Source organism: Tamandua tetradactyla, chromosome 1 (assembly GCF_023851605.1).
Source record: "Tamandua tetradactyla isolate mTamTet1 chromosome 1, mTamTet1.pri, whole genome shotgun sequence".
Classification (NCBI taxonomy): domain Eukaryota; kingdom Metazoa; phylum Chordata; class Mammalia; order Pilosa; family Myrmecophagidae; genus Tamandua; species Tamandua tetradactyla.
In genome coordinates, this window is record NC_135327.1 from 143,907,735 (window position 1) to 143,930,474 (window position 22,740).

General features: G+C 38.7%; 1 protein-coding gene across 2 annotated transcripts in view; it reads right to left on the reverse strand.

The window, feature by feature from the left end:
* Window positions 1-22,740, reverse strand: part of PUS7 (pseudouridine synthase 7) — a 92,233-nt gene that overhangs the window by 58,918 nt on the left and 10,575 nt on the right. The window contains exons 2-4 of one of the 2 annotated variants that reach the window (XM_077161831.1): window positions 2,663-3,095; window positions 1,252-1,336; window positions 1,017-1,118 (exon numbers count right to left, since the gene is read on the reverse strand). In XM_077161831.1, the coding sequence (XP_077017946.1) occupies window positions 1,017-1,118; window positions 1,252-1,336; window positions 2,663-3,095 (620 nt within the window). The remainder of the gene's footprint in view (window positions 1-1,016; window positions 1,119-1,251; window positions 1,337-2,662; window positions 3,096-22,740) is intronic. The other variant, XM_077161915.1, reaches the window with a different exon arrangement.

Sequence of the window (22,740 nt, forward strand, 5' to 3'; positions counted from 1 at the left end):
CACTAATAAGAACTAATTATACTATGTAAGGACATAGACGTAGAATCTAGAATACTGTTACAAGAAGATAAAATGAAGCTACAGAATGGGGAGCAGTTGCTTAAGATGTACAGAATTTTTAACTAAGTTGAATTTAAATGAGTGGAGATGGATAGAGGTGATGGTAGCACATTATTGTGCGTATAATTAACAGTGCTGAATTGTGTGTGAATGTGTTTGGCAGAAGTTTCAAGTCATATGTCATCAGAAGGAAAGCCAGAGCAGGTGGAGGGCAACATACGAAATGGATTTGTCTAAATGTGTCATCTTTCCTAGATTTGATTTTCGAAGTGGGTAAACATTCGAGTAATTACCAACTGCAATTAAAGGTTTCTGGCAAAGACCATAAAAAAATAAAAAGATAGGCACTTACTCAAAGGTACCACATTAATATGAAATATTAATAACAGGGAACGCTGGGCAGGCTACAACTGCGCTACTAAAAAAAAAAGATTTTTTTCAAACTAACAAAAAACAAAAACATTTTATTATTCTATTTCTTAACTGAGCTCTTCTTTTCTTGACTATCAGAAGTTGAGCCTCCTTACCTCTCTTCCCCCATCCCTCCCCTGCTCAAAGCCCCATCTGAGGTGAAGAGGGTGTTGGAGACAGAAGGAGAACCACCAGACCAGGGCCACACATCTGGCTGTCAGGTAGAAGCGGTGCTACTACAGCAGATAACATGGGATATGGTCACTCTGAAGTTCTAAACAATATATTCCTTCTTTGATTTGTAGCCATTTTTGTTTTTTACATAAAAACATTAGGATTTATTTATTTTTGGCCATAGTTTATCTGGACACTAGAATCTGTCCCTGATAAAAAAAAGTTTTCAGCCTAATGCCCTTTTAGATAAAATAGGGCAAAGCCACCCTTTTGTTAATTATCACAATTTTTTCAAGCACTTACTAGCAACCATCCAAAAAGAAGCAATCAAAACCCTCAAAAACTTTCTTACATGTTTTTGTACCACTTACCTCAATGGCAACACTGGTTTCCTTATTTTTAAAAAGCTGGAGCTCTTCCAAACGCTGTTTTTCTTCAGCTGTCAAAACCGTCAATGTATCTTCAGAAGGATCCTTTAAAATAACCATGAGAACTCTCAGTGAATCCAATACAGACTCGGAAGCTGTTAAAATTTTGTATTTCTATGATCTCCAGGAAATGCTATCTTTATACAGAAGGGGACTTTTATTGGAGAGCTACTGCTACCTCCTCATCCATCGGAACAGACAAGTCATCCAAATGGCTGATTTGTCCATCTTTTCCTATCTCGTGAACCACGAAGTCAGAGTATCTGATAGAAAGAAAACACAAACATTCAGCAAATTAACATTTTGCTTTCTACTAATTTTAGGATAAAGCTTATCAACAGTAAGCCTTAGTATTGTTTAAAACAGGGATTAAAAAAATCTTCAGTGTAAAATGAGTAATTTTTTCTGATTTCTTATAGAATGTTGAGCACAGCTTGGTTCAGGCTTTGCAGAACTTAAGGAAAAGGCCTCCCGAGCTTCTAGAGTATTTCTATAAAATGCATAAACAAAAGCTTATTAACATTACCCTGTGATAATATAAACAGCTGAAATGCAAGTGAATCATAAAATACAGTAAAAGGTGTATTAAATCAGAACCCATCAATTCAGATCCTAAGTCTAACAAGAACTATGCTGAAACCTTCCTTTATGCTAAATACTTTGTATGCATTATTTAAAATCCTCTCAAAAACCCCAAGGTAGTGTTGCGGATGTGCGAATTGAGGCCCAGAGGTGTTAAGTAATCATTAGGTGGCTGAACTGGGATTCACATTCAGGTCCACCTGGCTCCAAAAGCCACCTTTTTGTACTATAGGATGTGGCACACTGGGGTGAAAGACTTTTAAGATTTTAAGGCTAATTCTAGAGAAAACATGAAACCAATTTTTAAATAACTTATCTTAAAGAAAAGAAAAGCACCATTTACATAATAACAATCAATGTCATTTGAAAATTATTTTTATTTACTCGCAAACAGTTCTGGGAAGGATCTTCCCTAGCTAAGAACTGTCCACTATTTGGATTTATTTGAAGACAACCAAACACTAAAGACCATTCACTCAGATCTCCTTTGTCCTATTCCTTTTTTTTTTTCTTCTTTTCAACAACTTCTCATTTAATTGATCGTTTCTAGTTGGAAACACTTCATAGCAGGGTAATAGTATCTCCTTTTAGCACGATCCGACCCAGTTGTTTTCTTGACTTTCTTTTCGAATGAATCTCTTCTGCATCATCTAAAACGAGGTTCATGTGTTCATTAAAACCAATAATACAGCCCTCTATCTGCACATTTACTTGCTCATGGAGCCACACCCGAATCTATTTTGCAAACAGCTGCAAATGAGGTTGATGGGCTGCACCAACACCTTCTCCACTTTTGGCCCTGGCCACAAGGCCACGCGAAGTTCACAGACTACACGAACCTGCACAGCACCTCTAAGAGCGACTTTTGGAATTAAGAACTGTCCTATTTTCTTTTTGACCATCAATGTAAACAATCTTTAGGAATAGAGAGCTAAACGGAAGAATATATTGCTAACTTCTTTTCTAAAGAAAAGAACTAATGTACTTCATATATAAATTAAACATACCTTTCTTTTAAGATTCCTGAAAACCCTTGATGAGAACTTACGAACTTGGTGATACCCACATCAAGTTCGGTGAGTCCATGCTTCATCATGTCTGCAAAACTCTCCACCTCCTCCTCCTCCTCGCCCTCTCCTGAAAGGCCATCTTCCTCCTCCTCTTCCTCTTCTTCCAACTGAGCATCAGAATTGTTTTTACCTTCCCCTGCACTTACAACTTCAGGCTGCCCAGGCACATTTTCCTTGCTCGGTAGAGATTCATTCTCTAGCCCATCTTGACCTTTGCTCAAGCAGCATTCTGAAACCTTCTGTCTTTTTACTTCCTCTGCTGGGGAGAGACTGTCATTATCTTCCACAGCAATGGACCGACGTTTCAGCGACACACCAGTCATTTTTGTGGTCTCCATCTTTAAGGTGCCAAGAAAACATTTATGAGAACCTTTTAGGAAGGAGGAAAAAGAGAATAGGAAGTAATAATCACCTAAAAAGAAGTTGATTTCAGCAATAGAGGCATCATTAACTTGTTCAGAGGGCCCTAAAAATCATTTACTAAAATGATTCTTCCTGACAATGGCATATATTTTTGGTAGAAGAGAAACGAGCATAATTCTACATGGAATTTAACAGTGTGCATCAAAATTCTTAAAAATATGTATGCATTTATAGACTTCATGGTCTGTACCCTAAAGAATTGAAAGCAGGGATTCGAGCATTATAAATAATGTCTTCAGCAGCATTTTTCACAATAGCCAAAAGGCAGAAGCAGCTCATTTGCTTTCACCAACAGATGAATGGATAAAGAAAATGTGGCATACACACAATAGAATATTATTCAGCTATAAAAAAAGAATGAAGTTTTGATACAACATGGATTGTTGGGGATTAAATTCTGTACCTAGAAAAACATATTCTTATTCTTAATCCATTTTTGTGGGTGTGAACCCATTGTAAATAGGACCTTAGAAGATGTTATTTTAGTTAAGGTGTGGCCAACAAAATGACTTCACGTTTCTAAAGTTATTTATAAGCAAAAGTAAAATTTGTAAGTGAAAGTCAGACAGGGAGAGAAGTCACGAGGAGCAGCCAGAAGCCAGGGGTCAAGGTAACCTGGAAAAGAGAAAAGAAGATCTGTAATGTGTATTACCATGTGACAGAAAAGCTAAAGACCAAGAATTGCTGGCTGCCAGCCCCAGAATGCCAATCTTCAGGGAAAAAAGCATCAACTTGTTGGACTTCCCTAACTTCAAAACTGTGAACTAATAAATTCACATTGTTTATGTCAACTGATTGTATGGCATTTGTTATAGTAGCCAGGAAACTAAAATATGGATGAAACTTGAAAATATCATATTGAGTGAAATAAGCCAGGCACAAAAAAACAAATATTGTATGATCTTGGTTATATGAAATACCTAGAATTAGCAAATTACATAAAGACAGCAAATTACAGGTTACCAGGGACAGAGGCATGGGTGGGGGATGAGAAAAAAGGGAATTATTGCTCAATGAGTACAGAGTTTCTGTTTGAGGTGATGAAAAAGCTGGGAAATCGATGCTGGTAGCAAAATTTCATGAATGTCGGTGTAGTTAATACCACTAAATTGTACGCTTGAAAATGGGTTTGAGTGGGGAATTCTTAGTTGTATATATGCTACTACAATAAAAAGTTGTATTTTTTAAATAGACTATATATATATATGCCATTTAACCCATCAGTACTGCTTTTAGGGGTTTATCTTCAGAAAATAATCAAGAAAGTGCTTAAAGTTTTAGCTACAAGGATGCTCATCATAGTGCTTTTATAATAGCAAATAATTAAGAATAACAATGGAGTTTTAGTTTAAAAATACAGAATAAGTAGAAATAAGGTAAAAAGAAACAAGATAAGGTGGTTACCTCTAGGAAAGGGACGAGGCGGCTGGGGACAACTGTGAGAAACTTGCTATTTTCACAAATTGTCATTTTTGGTCACTTGAATTTTCTTTCAAGCATATATATTATGTCTCTCATGAAAGTTATGTTCAAATTGTAATCCATATTCCTGTGGATGATTTGTAAATCAGACCTTTGAAGATGTTATTAGTTGTAGTGTGGACCCATTTGTAGCATCTTTGAAGATCCTACTTAAAATGAGGCCAAATTGAATCAAGGTGGGCCTTAATCCATATGAATAGAGTCCTTATAAAGCAGAGGAAATTTGGAAATAGTCAAGGAGAGAAATCTACCAGAGGAGACCAAGGAGACAGACTGCCCTGTGATGGAGGCAGAATGTATGCCAAAGAAACACAGGGACTGCAGCAAGCCAGTACCAGTATGCTACAGACTCAGGGAGAAAGTATGGCCTGTCGAGACCATGATTTTGGATTTCAGACCTCCAAAATCATGAAACAAAAATCTTCCTGTCCTTTAAACCAACCAGGGGTGGTATTTTTCATAGCAGCCCTGGTAAACTAAGGCAATCATCCATTTGAAAAACTGATTAAATAAAAACAATAAAATAAACACTTCTAATGACATGAAAGCATATTCACACTATTCCATATTTAAAAAAACAAAACAGATCATCATTTAACTGACCCATACACAATGTACTGAGCCAAAAGTCTACGTAGTCATATCTACTGTGCAGTCAGATTAGCTTGAGAGAGGGGCCTAAACAAATGGCATTCAAAATAAACACATGAATCCAAGACCATGAGTGCCTATCTTATCTGATGCTCTTGGTGAAATAAGGATAAAGGTTTTCTGATATTAATAGGGAGATGCTAAAGTTACTATACTAATGATCTTCATAAAGCAATCATAACCATAAAGAAAATGAATTGGCAAAAAAATAATATTCCAGTTTTCTAAGCCTTTGATTAAGAAATAATTCAGACTTCCGGAGAAGATAGCGCTTAGAAAGGTGCGTGCGTCTTAGTTCCTCCTCCAGAACAATTACTAAATAACTAGAAACAGTACAGAACAGCTCCCGGAGCCATGACAGAGACCAGACACACAGTGTACCCCAGTCTGGACCGGCTGGACCAGCTGGACCGGCTAAGAGACTCCCCTGCGGTGAGGTCCCCGAGCGGCATGCACTTCCCCGGGCCACAGTGGCTGGCAGCTGGAGCCCCTCCCTCCCTCCTTCCCAGGCCGGCTGGGAGCTTCGGATCAGCGGTTCCCCAAGCCATGGTGGCTGGTGCCCCTCCCCCACTCGCGGCTTCCCTGGCCAGCTGGGAGCCTCGGATCAGCGGTTCCCCAAGTTGCGGCGGCTGGCAACCGGAGCCCCTTCCACACACACGGCTTCCCGGGCCGGCTGGGAGCCTAGGATCAGTGATTCCCCAAGCTGCGGCGGCCGGCGACTTGTGCCCCCTCCCACACACGCGGCTTCCCGGGCCGGCTGGGAGCCTAGGATCAGCGGTTCCCTAAGCCACAGCGGCCAGCGACCGGAGCCCCTCCCACACACGCGGCTTCCCGGGCCGGCTGGGAGACTCGGATCAGCAGTTCCCCAAGCCGCGGCGGCCAGCGCCCCTCCCCCACAGGCGACTTCCCGGAGGGAAAGGAAAGAGTCTCCAATAGTAGTAGAGACTGAGTCGAAACTAACACCAATAGTGGCATTAATGAACAACTTCTGACTACTAAAAATAGGACCTCAGCTCAGGCGAAACTGATCAAGGGCTAACTGAAAAAGAGGAAAGGGGGCGAAACAGAGCCTTCTGTGGCTGTTTCTACAGAGGCTTGGTTGCCTCTGGGCTCAGCGCTGGGATTACACAGGTTGCAACTGCCCTGAACTCAGAAACAGGCTGCTTTCAGGGCTCTCTACCACCTGAACCCTCCCCGTGGGAGGGGTGAAACGCAACTCAGGTGGAATCCCTCTCTCAAGGAATTCAGATCCCAGGACTTCACAATTTGAAGCCATTAAAACCAACCTACTACCTTTCCTCTGTCTCCACCACACACCCAGCAGTGAGAGTCTTCCAAAGTTAAAGGAGCCACAACACCTTTTGCTGGTGGGACCTGCAGACAGACAAGCACCACATACTGGGCAGGATAAGAAAAACAGAGCCCAGAGACTTCACAGGAAAGTCTTTCAACCTGCTGGGTCCCACACTCAGGGAAATCTGATTAAATGCCCAGACGCGAGCAAAAAATAACAAATCACATCAGGAAAATTGAAGATATGGCCCAGCCAAAGGAACAAACCAATAGTTCAAATGAGATACAGGAGCTGAGACAACTAATTCTGAATATACGAACGGAAATGAAAAACCTCTTCAAAAACCAAATCAATAAATTGAGGGAGGACATGAAGAAGGCATGGGACGAACAAAAAGAAATGGAAAGTCTGAAAAAACAAATCACAGAACTTATGGGAATGAAAGACAAAGTAAAGAGATGAAAAAAACAATGGAAACCTACAATGGTAGATTTCAAGAGACAGAGGTTAGAATTAGTGAACTGGAGGCTGGAACATCTGAAATCCAAAAAGAAACAGAAACTATAGGGAAAAGAATGGAAAAATATGAGCAGGGACTCAGGGAATTGAATGACAATATGAAGCACACAAATACACGTGTTGTGGGTGTCCCAGAAGGAAAAGAGAAGGGAAAAGGAGGAGAAAAACTAATGGAAGAAATTATCACTGAAAATTTCCCAACTCTTATGAAAGACCTAAAATTACAGATCCAAGAAGTGCAGCGCACCCCAAAGAGAACAGATCCAAATAGGCATTCTCCAAGACACTTACTAGTTAGAATGTCAGAGGTCAAAGAGAAAGAGAGGATCTTGAAAGCAGCAAGAGAAAAACAATCCATCACATACAAGGGAAACCCAATAAGACTATGTGTAGATTTCTCAGCAGAAACCATGGAAGCAAGAAGACAGTGGGATGATATATTTAAATTACTAAAAGAGAAAAACTGCCAACCAAGACTCCTATATCCAGCAAAATTGTCCTTCAAAAATGAGGGAGAAATCAAAACATTCTCAGACAAAAAGTCACTGAGAGAATTTGTGACCAAGAGACCAGCTCTGCAAGAAATACTAAAGGGGGCACTAGAGTCAGATACGAAAAGACAGAAGAGAGAGGTATGGAGAAGAGTGTAGAAAGAAGGAAAATCAGATATATATAATATAAAAGGCAAAATGACAGAGGAAAGTATTACCCAAACAGTAATAACACTAAATGTTAATAGACTGAATTCCCCAATCAAAAGACATAGACTGGCAGAATGGATTAAAAAACAGGATCCTTCTATATGCTGTCTACAGGAAACACATCTTAGACCCAAAGATAAACATAGGTTGAAAGTGAAAGGTTGGGAAAAGATATTTCATGCAAATAAAAACCAGAAAAGAGCAGGAGTAGCTATACTAACATCCAACAAATTAGACTTCAAATGTAAAACAGTTAAAAGAGACAAAGAAGGATACTATCTACTAATAAAAGGAACAATTAAACAAGAGACATAACAATCATAAATATTTACGCACCGAATCAGAATGCCCCAAAATACGTGAGGAATACACTGCAATCACTGAAAAGGGAAATAGACACATCTACCATAATAGTTGGAGACTTCAATTCGCTACTCTCATCAATGGACAGAACATCTAGACAGAGGATCCATAAAGAAACTGAGAATTTGAATATTACAATAAATGAGCTAGACTTAACAGACATTTATAGGATATTACACCCCACAACAGCAGGATACACCTTTTTCTCAAGTGCTCATGGATCATTCTCAAAGATAGACCATATGCTCGGTCACAAAGCAAGTCTTAACAAATTTAAAAAGATTGAAATCATACACAACACTTTCTCGGATCATAAAGGAATGAAGTTGGAAATCAATAATAGGCAGAGTGCCAGAAAATTCACAATTACGTGGAGGCTCAACAACACACTCTTAAACAACGAGTGGGTCAAGGAAGAAATTACAAGAGAAATTAGTAAATATCTCGAGGCAAATGAAAATGAAAACACAACATATCAAAACCTATGGGACGCAGCAAAGGCAGTGCTAAGAGGGAATTTTATTGCCCTAAATGCCTATATCAGAAATGAAGAAAGGGCAAAAATTCGGGAATTAACTGTCCACTTGGAAGAACTGGAGAAAGAACAGCAAACTAACCCCAAAGCAAGCAAAAGGAAAGAAATAACAAAGATTAGAGCAGAAATAAATGAAATTGAGAACATGAAAACAATAGAGAAAATCAATAAGACCAGAAGTTGGTTCTATGAGAAAATCAACAAGATTGATGGGCCCTTAGCAAGATTGACAAAAAGAAGAAGAGAGAGGACGCAAATAAATAAGATCAGAAATGGAAGAGGAGACATAATCACTGACCTCACAGAAATAAAGGAGGTAATAACAGGATACTATGAACAACTTTACGCTAATAAATACAACAATGTAGATGAAATGGACAAGTTCCTAGAAAGGCATGAACAACCAACTTTGACTCAAGAAGAAATAGATGACCTCAACAAACCAATCACAAGTAAAGAAACTGAATTAGTCATTCAAAAGCTTCCCAAAAAGAAAAGTCCAGGACCAGACAGCTTCACATGTGAATTCTATCAAGCATTTCAGAAAGAATTAGTACCAACTCTGCTCAAACTCTTCAAAAAAATTGAAGTGGAAAAGCTACCTAATTCATTCTATGAAGCCAACATCACCCTCAAACCAAAACCAGGCAAAGATATTACAAAAAAAAAAAGAAAACTACAGACCAATCTCTCTAATGAATATAGATGCAAAAATCCACAACAAAATTCTAGCAAATCGAATCCAGCAACACATTAAAAGAATTATACATCATGACCAAGTAGGATTCATCCCAGGTATGCAAGGATGGTTCAACATAAGAAAATCAATTAATGTAATACACCATATCAACAAATCAAAGCAGAAAAATCACATGATCATCTCAATTGATGCAGAGAAGGCATTTGACAAGATTCAACATCCTTTCCTGTTGAAAACACTTCAAAGGATAGGAATACAAGGGAACTTCCTTAAAATGACAGAGGGAATATATGAAAAACCCACAGCTAATATCATCCTCAATGGGGAAAAATTGAAAACCTTTCCCCTAAGATCAGGAACAAGACAAGGATGTCCATTATCACCACTATAATTCAACATCATGTTGGAGGTTCTAGCCAGAGCAATTAAACAAGAAAAAGAAATACAAGGCATCAAAATTGGAAAGAAAGAAGTAAAACTATCACTGTTTGCAGACGATATAATACTATACGTCGAAAACCCGGAAAAGTCCACAACAAAACTACAAGAGCTAATAAATGAGTACAGCAAAGTAGCAGGTTACAAGATCAACATTCAAAAATCTGTAGCGTTTCTATACACTAGCAATGAACAAGCTGAGGGGGAAATCAAGAAACAAATTCCATTTACAATTGCAACTAAAAGAATAAAATACTTAGGAATAAATTTAACTAAAGAGACAAAAGACCTATACAAAGAAAACTACAAAAAACTGTTAAAAGAAATCACAGAAGACCTAAATAGATGGAAGGGCATACCGTATTCATGGATTGGAAGACTAAATATAGTTAAGATGTCAATTCTACCTAAATTGATTTACAGATTCAATGCAATACCAATCAAAACCCAACAACTTATTTTTCAGAAATAGAAAAACCAATAAGCAAATTTATCTGGAAGGGCAGGGTGCCCCGAATTGATAAAAGTATCTTGAGGAAAAAAAACCAAGCTGGAGGTCTCACGCTGCCGGACTTGAAGGCATATTATGAAGCCACAGTGGTCAAAACAGCATGGTATTGGCATAAAGATAGATATATTGACCAATGGAATCGAATAGAGTGCTCAGATATAGACCCTCTCATCTATGGACATTTGATCTTTGATAAGGCAGTCAAGCCAACTCACCTGGGACAGAGCAGTCTCTTCAATAAATGGTGCCTAGAGAACTGGATATTCATATGCAAAAGAATGAAAGAAGACCCATATCTCACACCTTATACAAAAGTTAACTCAAAATGGATCAAAGATCTAAACACTAGGTCTAAGACCATAAAACAGTTAGAGGAAATGTGGGGAGATATCTTATGAATCTTACAATTGGAGGCGGTTTTATGGACCTTAAACCTAAAGCAAGAGCACTGAAGAAGGAAATAAATAAATGGGAGCTCCTCAAAATTAAACACTTTTGTGCATCAAAGAACTTCATCAAGAAAGTAGAAAGACAGCCTACACAATGGGAGACAATATTTGGAAATGACGTATCAGATAAAGGTCTAGTATCCAGAATTTATAAAGAGATTGTTCAACTCAACAACAACAAAAAGATAGCCAACCCAATTACAAAATGGGAAAAAGACTTGAACAGACACCTCTCAGAAGAGGAAATACAAATGGCCAAAAGGCACATGAAGAGATGCTCAATGTCCCTGGCCATTAGAGAAATGCAAATCAAAACCACAATGAGATATCATCTCACACCCACCAGAATGGCCATTATCAATAAAACAGAAAATGACAAGTGCTGGAGAGGATGCGGTGAAAGAGGCACACTTATCCACTGTTAGTGGGAATGTCAAATGGTGCAACCACTGTGGAAGGCAGTTTGGCAGTTCCTCAAAAAGCTGAATATAGAATTGCCATACGACCCAGCAATACCATTGCTAGGTATCTACTCAAAGGACTTAAGGGTAAAGACACTAACGGACATTTGCACACCAATGTTTATAGCAGCGGTATTTACAATTGCAAAGAGATGGAAACAGCCAAAATGTCCATCAACAGACGAGTGGCTAAACAAACTGTGGTATATACATATGATGGAATATTATGCAGCTTTAAGACAAGATAAACTTATGAAGTATGTAATAACATGGATGGACCTAGAGAACATTATGCTAAGTGAGACTAGCCAAAAACTAAAGGACAAATACTGTATGGTCCCACTGATGTGAACGGACATTCGAGAATAAACTTGGAATATGTCATTGGTAACAGAGACCATCAGGAGTTAGAAACAGGGTAAGACAATGGGTAATTGGAGCTGAAGGGATACAGACTGTGCAACAGGACTAGATACAAAAACTCAAAAATGGACAGCACAATAATACCTAATTGTAAAGTAATCATGTTAAAACACTGAATGAAGCTGCATCTGAGCTATAGGTTTTTTTTTTTTTACTATTATTATTACTTTTATTTCTTTTCTCTATATTAACATTCTATATCTTTTTCTGTTGTGTTGCTAGTTCCTCTAAACCGATGCAAATGTACTAAGAAACGATGATCATGCATCTATGTGATGATGTTAAGAATTACTGATTGCATATGTAGAATGGTATGATTTCTAAATGTTGGGTTAATTTCTTTTTTTTCCGTTAATTAATAAAAAAAAAAAAAAGGGACCATGACAACTATAATAGGAGAAAAGGTATGCCAAAATGTCAGTAAACTCTATTTGCTTTGAAAGACAAAAATATTAAATAAAAAGAAAATAGGTGGGCAAAGGTGGCTCAGTGGCAGAATTCTCACCTCCCATGCCAGAGACCCGGGTTCGATTCCCAGAGCCTGCCTGTGTAAAAAAAAAGAAAAAGAACGATCCTAACAAAGCATTGCAATATTCAGAAGAACACAGTCCATATTCTTGGGCAGGTCACAGTGGCTCAGCAGGCAGAGTTGTCGCCTGCCATGCTGGAGACCCGGGTTCGTTTTCCGGTGCCTGCCCATGCAAAAGAAAAAGAAAATGGAATAAGCCATGAAGCTGGAACAGTGGTAGACCACAACTAGTTAATATAAAATTATCTCTAATTCAAATTAAAAAAAAATTACTCTTCATTTGTTCTAGAAGGTGTACTAAAAAGAATGGTGGGTTAAGAGTCAAAAGTTGATGACATTTCATTTTCACTTTGGATCATTGAATCTGCCCTCAAAGAGTTTACATACAAATGAGGGAGACGAAAAGACATCAAGGTCTACCTGAGGACTACGGGAACAGAAAGGCAGCAGAGGGGTAGTGGGTAAGAGTGTCAGAAAAAATCTAATGGAAGACGAAAAGTTAACACCTGAGTCAGGCTTTAAAGAACAAGTTGGAGCAAGGTCATGGAAAATGTGGAGAAGAGTGCTTGGGGAGAGGGTTCAACATGTGCAAAGGCCCGGAGGCAGAGAGTGCAGAAGAGGCACTAGAGCTCATCCACATTGTGGGGTATAAGCCAAATGATGAGAGGGTCAGAAGTTAAAGCTAGGAAGGTGAGCTAAAGCCTCATCAGGCTAACTCGAGAATATTACATATTGAAAATAAAATCTCTAAAGGATTTGAAGCGGGCTGATAACCTGAACAGATTCATGAGGCAGGACGACTTCCTGGTACCCCTTTGAAAATAAACTGGAATAACAATGGAAGACCAATAGGGTATTGTCATAATCTCGGCAAGAAATTAGACAACTTGATTTAAGGCTGAGGCAAGGAAGATAAAAGAGCAGGATTCAAGGGATATTTAGGTCATAGGGACCGAATTAGGCCATGAATATGAAAGGAAAGAGTAAATACACCAGAATGATGCGGGTTTTCAGCCTTGGGACCTAAGAAGAGAATGGGGCTCTTCCTGAGTTGAGGACTACAGAAAGAGGAGCAGGTGGTGGCAGTAGAACCCACAGTCATGTGGTGTTAGAGGTACCTACGGGACAGCCAAGCGGAAATCTCTTGTAGGCAAACATCATATCATGTCACAAATATTCTTACCCTGAAACTTGCTACAGATCCTCAGTGATGATGCAGGGTCCTCAGCTGACCTGACATGATCTACCAGGACGTCTCAATATCCTTCCAAAGGCTTGAATCCTCAGCAGGGAGGAAAGCACAGCCAATAAGAGACACATTCCCAGCTAGGCTCAGGCACTTTATGGTTGGCAGAATTTCCACCTCCCACCCCTCATACAAAGAACTTCCTTCTCAATAAACTAATGGTCACAAGCCTTTCTGCAAACACTAGTATTTCCTTCACAGAAGTACATGCTTGTTTTCAGCAGTGTCCACCATCTAGCACCATCTACCATTATCTTCCACACACCTCCAAACAACACAAGCCCATGCCCAACAGGTGTCCATTCCCAGTATGACAGTTCATATTCTCTTCTCTAATGGAAGTCCTCCACATCCATCTCAGACATCTGGGTTTCCCCTGTCTTTTAAGGCACATCTTAAGTCCATTAGTCCTGACCCCTGTGCTTTTTCCTCTATTTACTCCCTGTCTTCCCATTTTACCTCCCTTCATTTTCACTACCCATCAAAGCACTTGACTAAAGTGCTTTACTGCCACCATCTTCTAGTTGTGTGACTGTTCTAAGTAAATTACTTAACTTCTCTATGCCTTTTTTCAGCTGTAAAACGTGAATGGCATTTGCTTCACAGGATTGCCATGAAGACTAAAGTAAAAAGTAACTGAGATGATAAACAGAGTGGGTAGTCATAGTAGCATGAAATAAATGCTATTTACCTTTCCTACCTCAAGATTTCAAATCCTTTAAGGATATTATTTCTCCTGTGCATGCCAGAGATATACAGAGGCATCTGTTTTAGTTACCTTGGATGCTCAAATATATACAATGATTTGGCTTAAATAATGGGGAAGTATTAGCTCACAGTATTGAGGTTAAGAGAAAGTCCAAAAATAAGAAGGTATCATTAAGGTGATCCTTTCTTCCCAAGAACTGGCTTTCTGGGGTTGGCTGATGGTGCTCCTTGGTCCTGGGCTCCAGTAACATGGCAGCCTCTCCTGGCCTCTCCAATCCCTTCTAGGTTCCACTGCATAAAAGTTTCTTGCTTCCCGTAGCTGTTTTTTTTTTTTTTTATTATTCTGAATCTGCTTATAAAGGACTCTAGTAATAGGATTAAGGTCCTTTCTAACTTGAGGCGGGCTATACCTTAATTGAAATAACCTCACCAAAAGGTCCTATTTAGTCATCCAGGGGTGTAAATATCCCTGGCAATGTGGGAGAGAACTCCTGGGATAAACCAGGACCCAGCACCATGGGATTAAGGTGCTTCTTGACCAAAAGGGGAAGAGAGAAATGAGACAAAATAAAGTATCATTCTCCTGCAACTTCTCAAACTGTACTAAAATTGATATTTTTTAAAGTCTAACTCTGTGCTAACAGATCTTCATTTAAAATAGAATATGGTTTAATTTTTGATAAGCTGAATTTTAAAGAGAGTTGTTTGGGGCCACCAAATATTTTGGATCATGCAGAGAACATATATTGTACTGTAGTAATTTTGTATTTATATTTGTATGATGTGACATAACTGATGTGAATGTTAAACACTGTTTGACTATGCTAATAAAATTGATTAAATACAAAAAAAAATAAAGTTTCAGTGGCTAAGAGATTTCAGAGTTGAGAGGTTATCCTCATGCATTATCGTGCTGGTTTGAAAGGATGTATGTGCCCTAGAAAAGCCATGTTTTAATCCTAAACTCATTTTGTAAAGGCAGCTGTTTCTTCTAATCCCTATTCAATACTGCATGCTTGAAATTTTAATTAAATCACCCCCCGGAAATGTGACTCGAACAAGAGTGGGCATTAAACTTGATCAGACAGAGATGCGACTCCACCCATTTGGGTGGGTCTTGATTAGTTTACTGGAATTCTATAAAAGAGGAAACATTTTGGAGAATGAGAGAGATTCAGAGAGAACAGAGCAGAATGCACAGCCACAAGAAGCAGAGTTCACAAGCCAGTGACCTCTGAAGATGAAGAAGGAAAACGCCTCCTGGGGAGCTTCATGAAACGGAAGCCAGGAGAGGAAGCTAGCAGATGATGCCGTATTTGCCACGTGCCTTTCCAGATGAGAGAGAAACCCTGACTGTCCTCTCCATGTGCCTTTCCAGATGAGAGAGAAACTCTGCGTCTGCCATGTGCCTTCTCACTTGAGAGAGAAACCCTGAACTTCACTGGCCTTCTTGAACCAAAGTATCTTTTTCAGCGTGCCTTAGATTGGACATTTCTACAGACTTGTTTTAATTGGGACATTTTCTTGGCCTTAGAACTGTAAATTAGCAAATTATTAAATTCCCCTTTTTAAAAAGCCATTCCATTTCTGGTATATTGCTTTCCGGCAGCTAGCAAACTGGAATGATTATATAGATATCCCTTCGTAATTTATGGTGTATTGGAGAGGCTGGAGGGAAGTACCTGAAACTGTTTGGCTGTGTTCCAGCAGCTTGATTCTTGAAGATGATTGTATAAAGATATAACTTGTACAATGTGATTGCGTGATTGTGAAAACCTTATGCCTGATACTCCTTTTATCCAGGATATGGAAAGATGAGTAAAAAAAATATGGATAAAAAATAAATAAATAATATGGGGGTAAAGGGTAAAATAAATTGGGTAGATTGAAACATTAGTGGTCAATGAAGGGGGATGGGATATATGAGTTTTTTCTCTTTATTTCTTTTTCTGAAGTGATGCAAATGTTCTAAAAATGATCATGGTGATGAATACACAACTATATGATGATATTGTGAGCCACTGATTGATTGTACACCACGTATGGAATGTATGCATGTGAAGACTTGCCAATAAAAGTTGTTTTTTTTTTTAAGTCCTATTTACAACCACAAGATGTATTAAGTTTAAGAACATGGTTTTCTGGAGTATGTACAGTTTCAATTCACCACAGCACCTATAGCTATTCTGTAGAATTCTTAAAGCTGTTACAGATTGAATCGTATTCCCAAAAAGACATGTTCAAGTCCTAATCCTGATCCTGTAAATGTGATCTTATTTAGAATTAGGGTCTTTGAAGAACTTATTAGTTAAAATAATGCCAAAGTGGACTTGGGAAGACCCTAACCCAGTATAACATAATTTCTTATAAGAAGGGGAAATTTGGACAAAGACAGACAGAAGAGGGAAGAACGCCATGTGATGACTGAGGCACACAATGCCAAGGACTGTAGCAAGCCACCACCAGAAGCCAGGACAGAGGCATGGAATAGATTCTTCCCTACAGACTTCAAGAGGAAACAGCCTTACCAATGCTTAGATTTCAGATTTCTAGTCTCAAAAACTGTGAGACAAGAAATTTCTGTTGTTTTAAGCCACCCTGCTTGAAGTTCTTTTTATGGCAGCCCTAACAGACAAAACATACTGAAATTGTTCCCCCTCAAAGACACACTAAGTAGCAAAGCCCTAATGAAATAATAGATCTAGGCAATCACTATCTATGGCTACTAACATCACAAAAAAAAGAAAACTGAATATTACGTGCCCCTAAAAGTACACACTATTACTTGGGAAGTAGTCCTTCTCATTGAAACTCTGTGTCTAATTACTAGTTTATATGGCAAACAAGGGATGGAAAAAGATGTCAGCCAATACAATGGGGATGCAATCAGCAAAATCCTGAACATGGGAAATTCTACAAGACAAAGACATTTTCTTTCTTTTTATTTTTTTATGAAATATAATAACATACATAAAAAAGAGCAATAAATTTCCAAGTACATTTTAACAAGTAGTTATAGCATAGCTTTTTTAAAAATATATTTTTATTTAGAAATCTTCACACACATTCCATACATGGTATACAATCAATGGCTCACATTATCATCACATAGTTGTGTATTCATCACCATGGTTATTTTACAGAATATTCGCATCACTCCAGAACAAGAAATTAAAAGAAAAAACTCACATATTATGCACCTTATCCCTCCCTCTCACTGACCACTAGTATATCCATCTACCCAATTTATTTTACCCTTTGTCCCCATTATTTATTTATTTTTATTCATATTTTTTAACTTATCTGTCCATACCCAGGATAAAAGGATCATCAGACACAAGGTTTCCACAATTACACAGTCACACTGTAAATGTTTTATCTTTATACGATCATCTTCAAGAATCAAGGCTACCGGGACATAGCTTAACTGTTTCAGGTACTTCCCTCCAGCCTCTCCAATACACCATAAACTAAAAAGGGGTATCTATACAATGCATAAGAATAATCTCTAGAATAACCTCTTGACCCTGTTTAAAATCTCACAGCCACTGAAACTTTAGTTTCATTTTCTCCTCCCCATTTTGGTCAAGAAGGTTTTCTCAATCTCTTGATGCCAAGTCCCAGCTCATGACGGGATTTCTGTTCCACATTGCCAGGGAGATTTATACTCCTAGGAGTCACGTATCACTTAGAAGGGAAGGGAGTGAGTTCACTAGCCAAGTTGGCTTAGAGGGTGGGGCCACATCTGAACAGCAAAAGAGGTTCTCTGGGGGTAACTCTTTGGTCTAATTTTAAGTAGGCTCAGCCTATTCTTTGCAGGAATAAGTTTCATAGGGAGGAATCCCAAGATTGAGGGCTCGCTCAGATGTGGCCTATCTCTCCCTCAGCCAACACGGCAAGAAACTCACTGCCCTCCCCCAATCTTCATGGGACCTGACTCCCAGGGGTGTAAACCTCCCTGGCAACGTAGGACAGAAATCCTAGAACGAGCTGGGACTCAACATCAAGGGATTGAGAAAACCTTTTCTACTGAAAGAGGAAAGAGAGAAATGACACAAAATAAAGTGTCAGTGGCTGAGAGATTCCAAACAGAGTTGAGAGGTTATCCTGGAGGTCATTCTTCCACATTATATAGATACCTCCTTTTTTAGTTTAAGGTATATTAGAGAGGTTAGAGGGAAGTGCCTGAAACTGTAGAGCTGTAGCCACGTTGCTTGAAGATGATTGCATAATGATACAGCTCTCACAATGCAACTATATGATTGTGAAAACCTGGGTTTGATGCTCCTTTTATCTATGGTATGGACAGATGAGTAAAAAATATGGATTAAAAATAACTAAATAATAGGGGGAATAACAAAAAGAACGAGGGCTCGGTCTATTGCTTTGGTTATCTCTACCGCTGCATGAGTATCAGAAATTCTCCAAATAAAGAAGTTGAGTATTTCCTCTTTTCTCCCCATTCCCTCAAGGGAACTTTGCAAATACTAAAGAACAGACTTGAGGTTTGGTATAGGTTACAGTTCCATGATTTTTCATTTTTTCTTCTAGCTGCTCCATGACACTAGAGCCCAAAAGAAATATCAATATAATGATTCAGTAGTCATACTCATTTCTTAAATCCTATCTGTTATACTTTTCTCTTTTTTCTTTTTTTGTGAAAGATACCGTATAAACAAAAGAGCAATATACTTCAAAGTATATTGCAACAATTACTTGAGAACAGATTTCAGAGTCTGGAATGGGTTACAATTCCACAATTTTAGGTTTTTACTTTTAGTTGCTCTAAGGTATTGGAGACTAAAAGAACTACCAATACAATGATTCAGCACTCATACTCATTTGTTAAGTCCCACCTTCTCTGTATAACTCCACCATCTCCTTGATCTTTCTTCCACTCTTTAGGGGTATTTGGGCTATGCTCATTCTAACTTTTCATTTTGGAAGGGGCGGTTGAGAATATGAGATAGAGGAACGGAACTAGTTGATGTACTGGAGAGGCTGACCCCTCTGCATTTCAGGACTTATCTAGTCCAGGGACTCACCTGGAAGTTATAGGTTTCTGGAAAGTAACCCTAGTGCATGGAACCTTTGTAGAAATTTAATACCCTAGGTGTTCTTTAGGATTGGGAGGAATGGTTTTGGTTGGAGTTTGGCAAGTAATGACAGGTAGCAATGTCTAACTGAAGCTTGCTTAAGAGTGACCTGCAGAGTAGCACTCAACTCTATTTGAACTCTCTCAGCCACTGATTACTTATTTGTTACTCTTCTTTTTCCCCTTTTGATCTCCCATGGTGCCAGGGCCAGGCTTATCGGTGGGAGTCATTCTCCATGTTGCCAGGGAGACTTTCACCCCTGGATGTCATGTCCCACATGGGGGGAGGACAATGGTTTCACTTGCAGAGTTAGGCTTAGAGAAAGTGAGGCCATATCTGAGCAATAAAAGAGGTCCTCTGGAGGTGATTCTCAGGCATAATTACAGGTAGGCCAAGCTTCTCTGCTATATACATAAGCTTCACAAAAGCAAACCTCAAGATCAAGGGCTTAGCCTATTGATTTGCATGTCCCTAATATTTGACATAGTATCAGGGGTTTCCCCAGAGGTAAAGTTTAATAGTTCCCTATTTCTTCTCTCATCCCATAAGTGACTTTGCCAATATATATATTTTTAACTTTTGTTATTGTATAATATAACATATATACAAAGCAAAGAAAGAAAAAAGTAATCTTTCAAAACGTTCTTCAACAAGTAATTAACAAGACAGATCCCAGAGTCTGTCATGGGCTACCATAGCATCATCTCAGACTTTTCCTTCTAGCTGCTCCACAATATATGAGGCTAGAAGGAATAAATTTTTTTATCATCACAATCCATTTTTTTCTTTCTTGTGAAAACTAACACATATACAAAAAAAAGCAATAAATTTTAAAGCACAGCACAGTTAGATGCAGAAGAGATTTCAGAGTTTGATATGGGTTAACATTCACAATTTTAGGTTTGTACTACTAGCTGCTCTAAGATAATGGAGACCAAAAGAGGTATCAATTTAATGATTCAGCAATCATATTTGTTTGTTAAACCCTATCTTTTCTATATAACTCTACCATCACCTATGATCTTTCTATCCCATTCTTTGGGGTATTTGAGACTATGGCAATTCTAACCTAACTTTTTCATGCTGGAAGGGGCTGTCAATATTATGGGGTAGGGAGGTGGAACTAGCTGATGTTCTACAGAGGCTGGGCCCTCTAGGCCTCAGGACTTTTCAGGTCCAGAGACCCATCTGGAGGCTGTAGGTTTCTAGAAAGTTACCCTAGTGCATGTAACTTCTGTAGAATCTTATATATTGCCCTAGGTGTTCTTTAGGATTGGCTGGAACGGTTTTGGTTGGGGTTTGGCAAGTTAAGATAGGTAGCAATGTCCAACTGAAGCTTGCATTAAGAGTGACTCCCAGAGTAAATTCTTGACTCTGCCTGAATTCTCTCAGCCACTGATACTTTATTAGTTATACTTCTTTTCCCCCTTTTGCTGACGCTGCAACTGTTGATCCCAAGGCCAGACTCATTCCTGGGAGTCATCTTCCACACTGCCAGGGAGACTTTCACCCCTGGATGTCATGTCCCATGTCAATACTTCTTGATTATCTGCTTAATATACTCTGGGATGTATCCAGTCATTACGTTAAGTTATACAGGATTAAAGGCTTTCATTCTTATTCTCAGCTCCCTGTGCTTGGATTTTTAAGTGATCTATCAAGACAGGTTGAGTTAGATCATGTGCTACAGAAAATTTAGATTCTGGACAAAATAAAACTTTCTTCCTTTGGATGCAAAGAGTAGGTGATGTTTTAAAATACAATGTCTTCCTTCCCCCTGTATATCGAATTACCTTAATCCCAACCTGGTCAACTTCATTCTTATCTCTAAATACCAGGTTATACATATATAAAACAGACTCTCAAAATCCAGAAATAACAATTACCATTCCGGATTGCCATAAGAGCTTACAATCTAGGCCCCAATTTTCTTATAAGTATTTTCTAAATGAGCTCATACAATATTTGCTCTTTTGTTTCTGGCTTATTTTGCTTCAGCAAATGTCCCACAGGTTCATTCACATTGCTGTTAGCCTCACGACTTCATTCCTTTTTATAGTAGCATAATGTTCAATCATATATATATATGCTCAATATATATATATATATTCAATCATATATATATATATATTAACACTATCATTTGCCAGTCTACTTCTCAGTGAATCTTTCAGATACCTCCATCTACTGGGCCTCATGAATACTGTCCAAAGTCCATCAATACTCTCAATTTTAGATAATTTTATTGTTACCAAGAGAAAGATAACCAATAAACACAACCTCACCAAATAGAAAATCCAAACCTCCCCCTAACACTTGTCCCTCCCTCCATTATGTACCCCAGGTATAGCTGCAGTACTGTTGATGTTTTCCTGTTAAACATAGCCACTAGCATGCAATTGCAGTTTTCCCCCATACCTGAAATTATGCAGTTTATACAAGATTCATACCTTTGCAGTAGTTCATGCAAGAACTTATATTTGCAGTGTTCATCGGTGGGACATATGAGTCTATATAACCTCTTTCAATCATGTTCACTTTCAAAATGGCAATATTACTAATGCACCCACTAGTGAACTACCTTCACTTCTATCTATTCTCTTACATGTAAGTTCAACCTCATTAGCTAACTGTTCACCCACCTCAAGCTTCTGAAGACACAGTTTCTTTAACAATAAATTGGAAGGAAAAAAATTGTAGGATGCCTACAGATTATAAGAGAAATGAGAATATCAGAGAATATCAAATAAATGCAATGCTATGTGTGGATCTGTCTTTGGATCCTGATTTAAACAAACCAACTATTTTAAAAAGGCATTTGTTCTAGTTTGCTAGCTGCCGGAATGCAACACACAGAGATGGACTGGCTTTTAATATAAGGGGATTTATTTTGTTAGTTTTTCAGAGGAAAGGCAGCCAACTTTCAACTGAGGTTCTTTCTTACGTGGGAAGGCACAGGATAGTCTCTGCTGGCCTTCTCTCCAGGCCCCTGGTTTCCAACAACTTTCCCCAGGGTGACTTCTTTCTGCATCTCCAAAGGCCTGGGCTGAGCTGCTAGTGCTGAGATGAGGTATCCTGAGCTGCTTGGGCTGTGCTACATTGAGGTCTCTCATTTAAGCACCAGCCAATTAAGTCAAACGTCATTGATTGCAGCAGGCATGCCTCCTAGCCGACTTCAGATGTAATCAGCAACAGATGAGGTTCAACTACCATTGGCTCATGTCCACAGCAACAGGACTAAGCACATTCACCTGGCCAAATTGACAAATGAATCTAACTACCACAGCATTCATGATCTTTTTTTCCCCTTCTCATTTCTAATTTTATTTGTTTGCATCTTCCTTTTGTCTTTGTCAGTTTAGCTAAGGACTGGTTAATTTTATTGATCTTCTTAAAGAACCAACTTTTGATTTTATCGATTCTCTCTCTCACTTTTTTTTGTTCTCTGCTTCATTTATTTCCACTCTAATCTGTTATTTCTTTTCT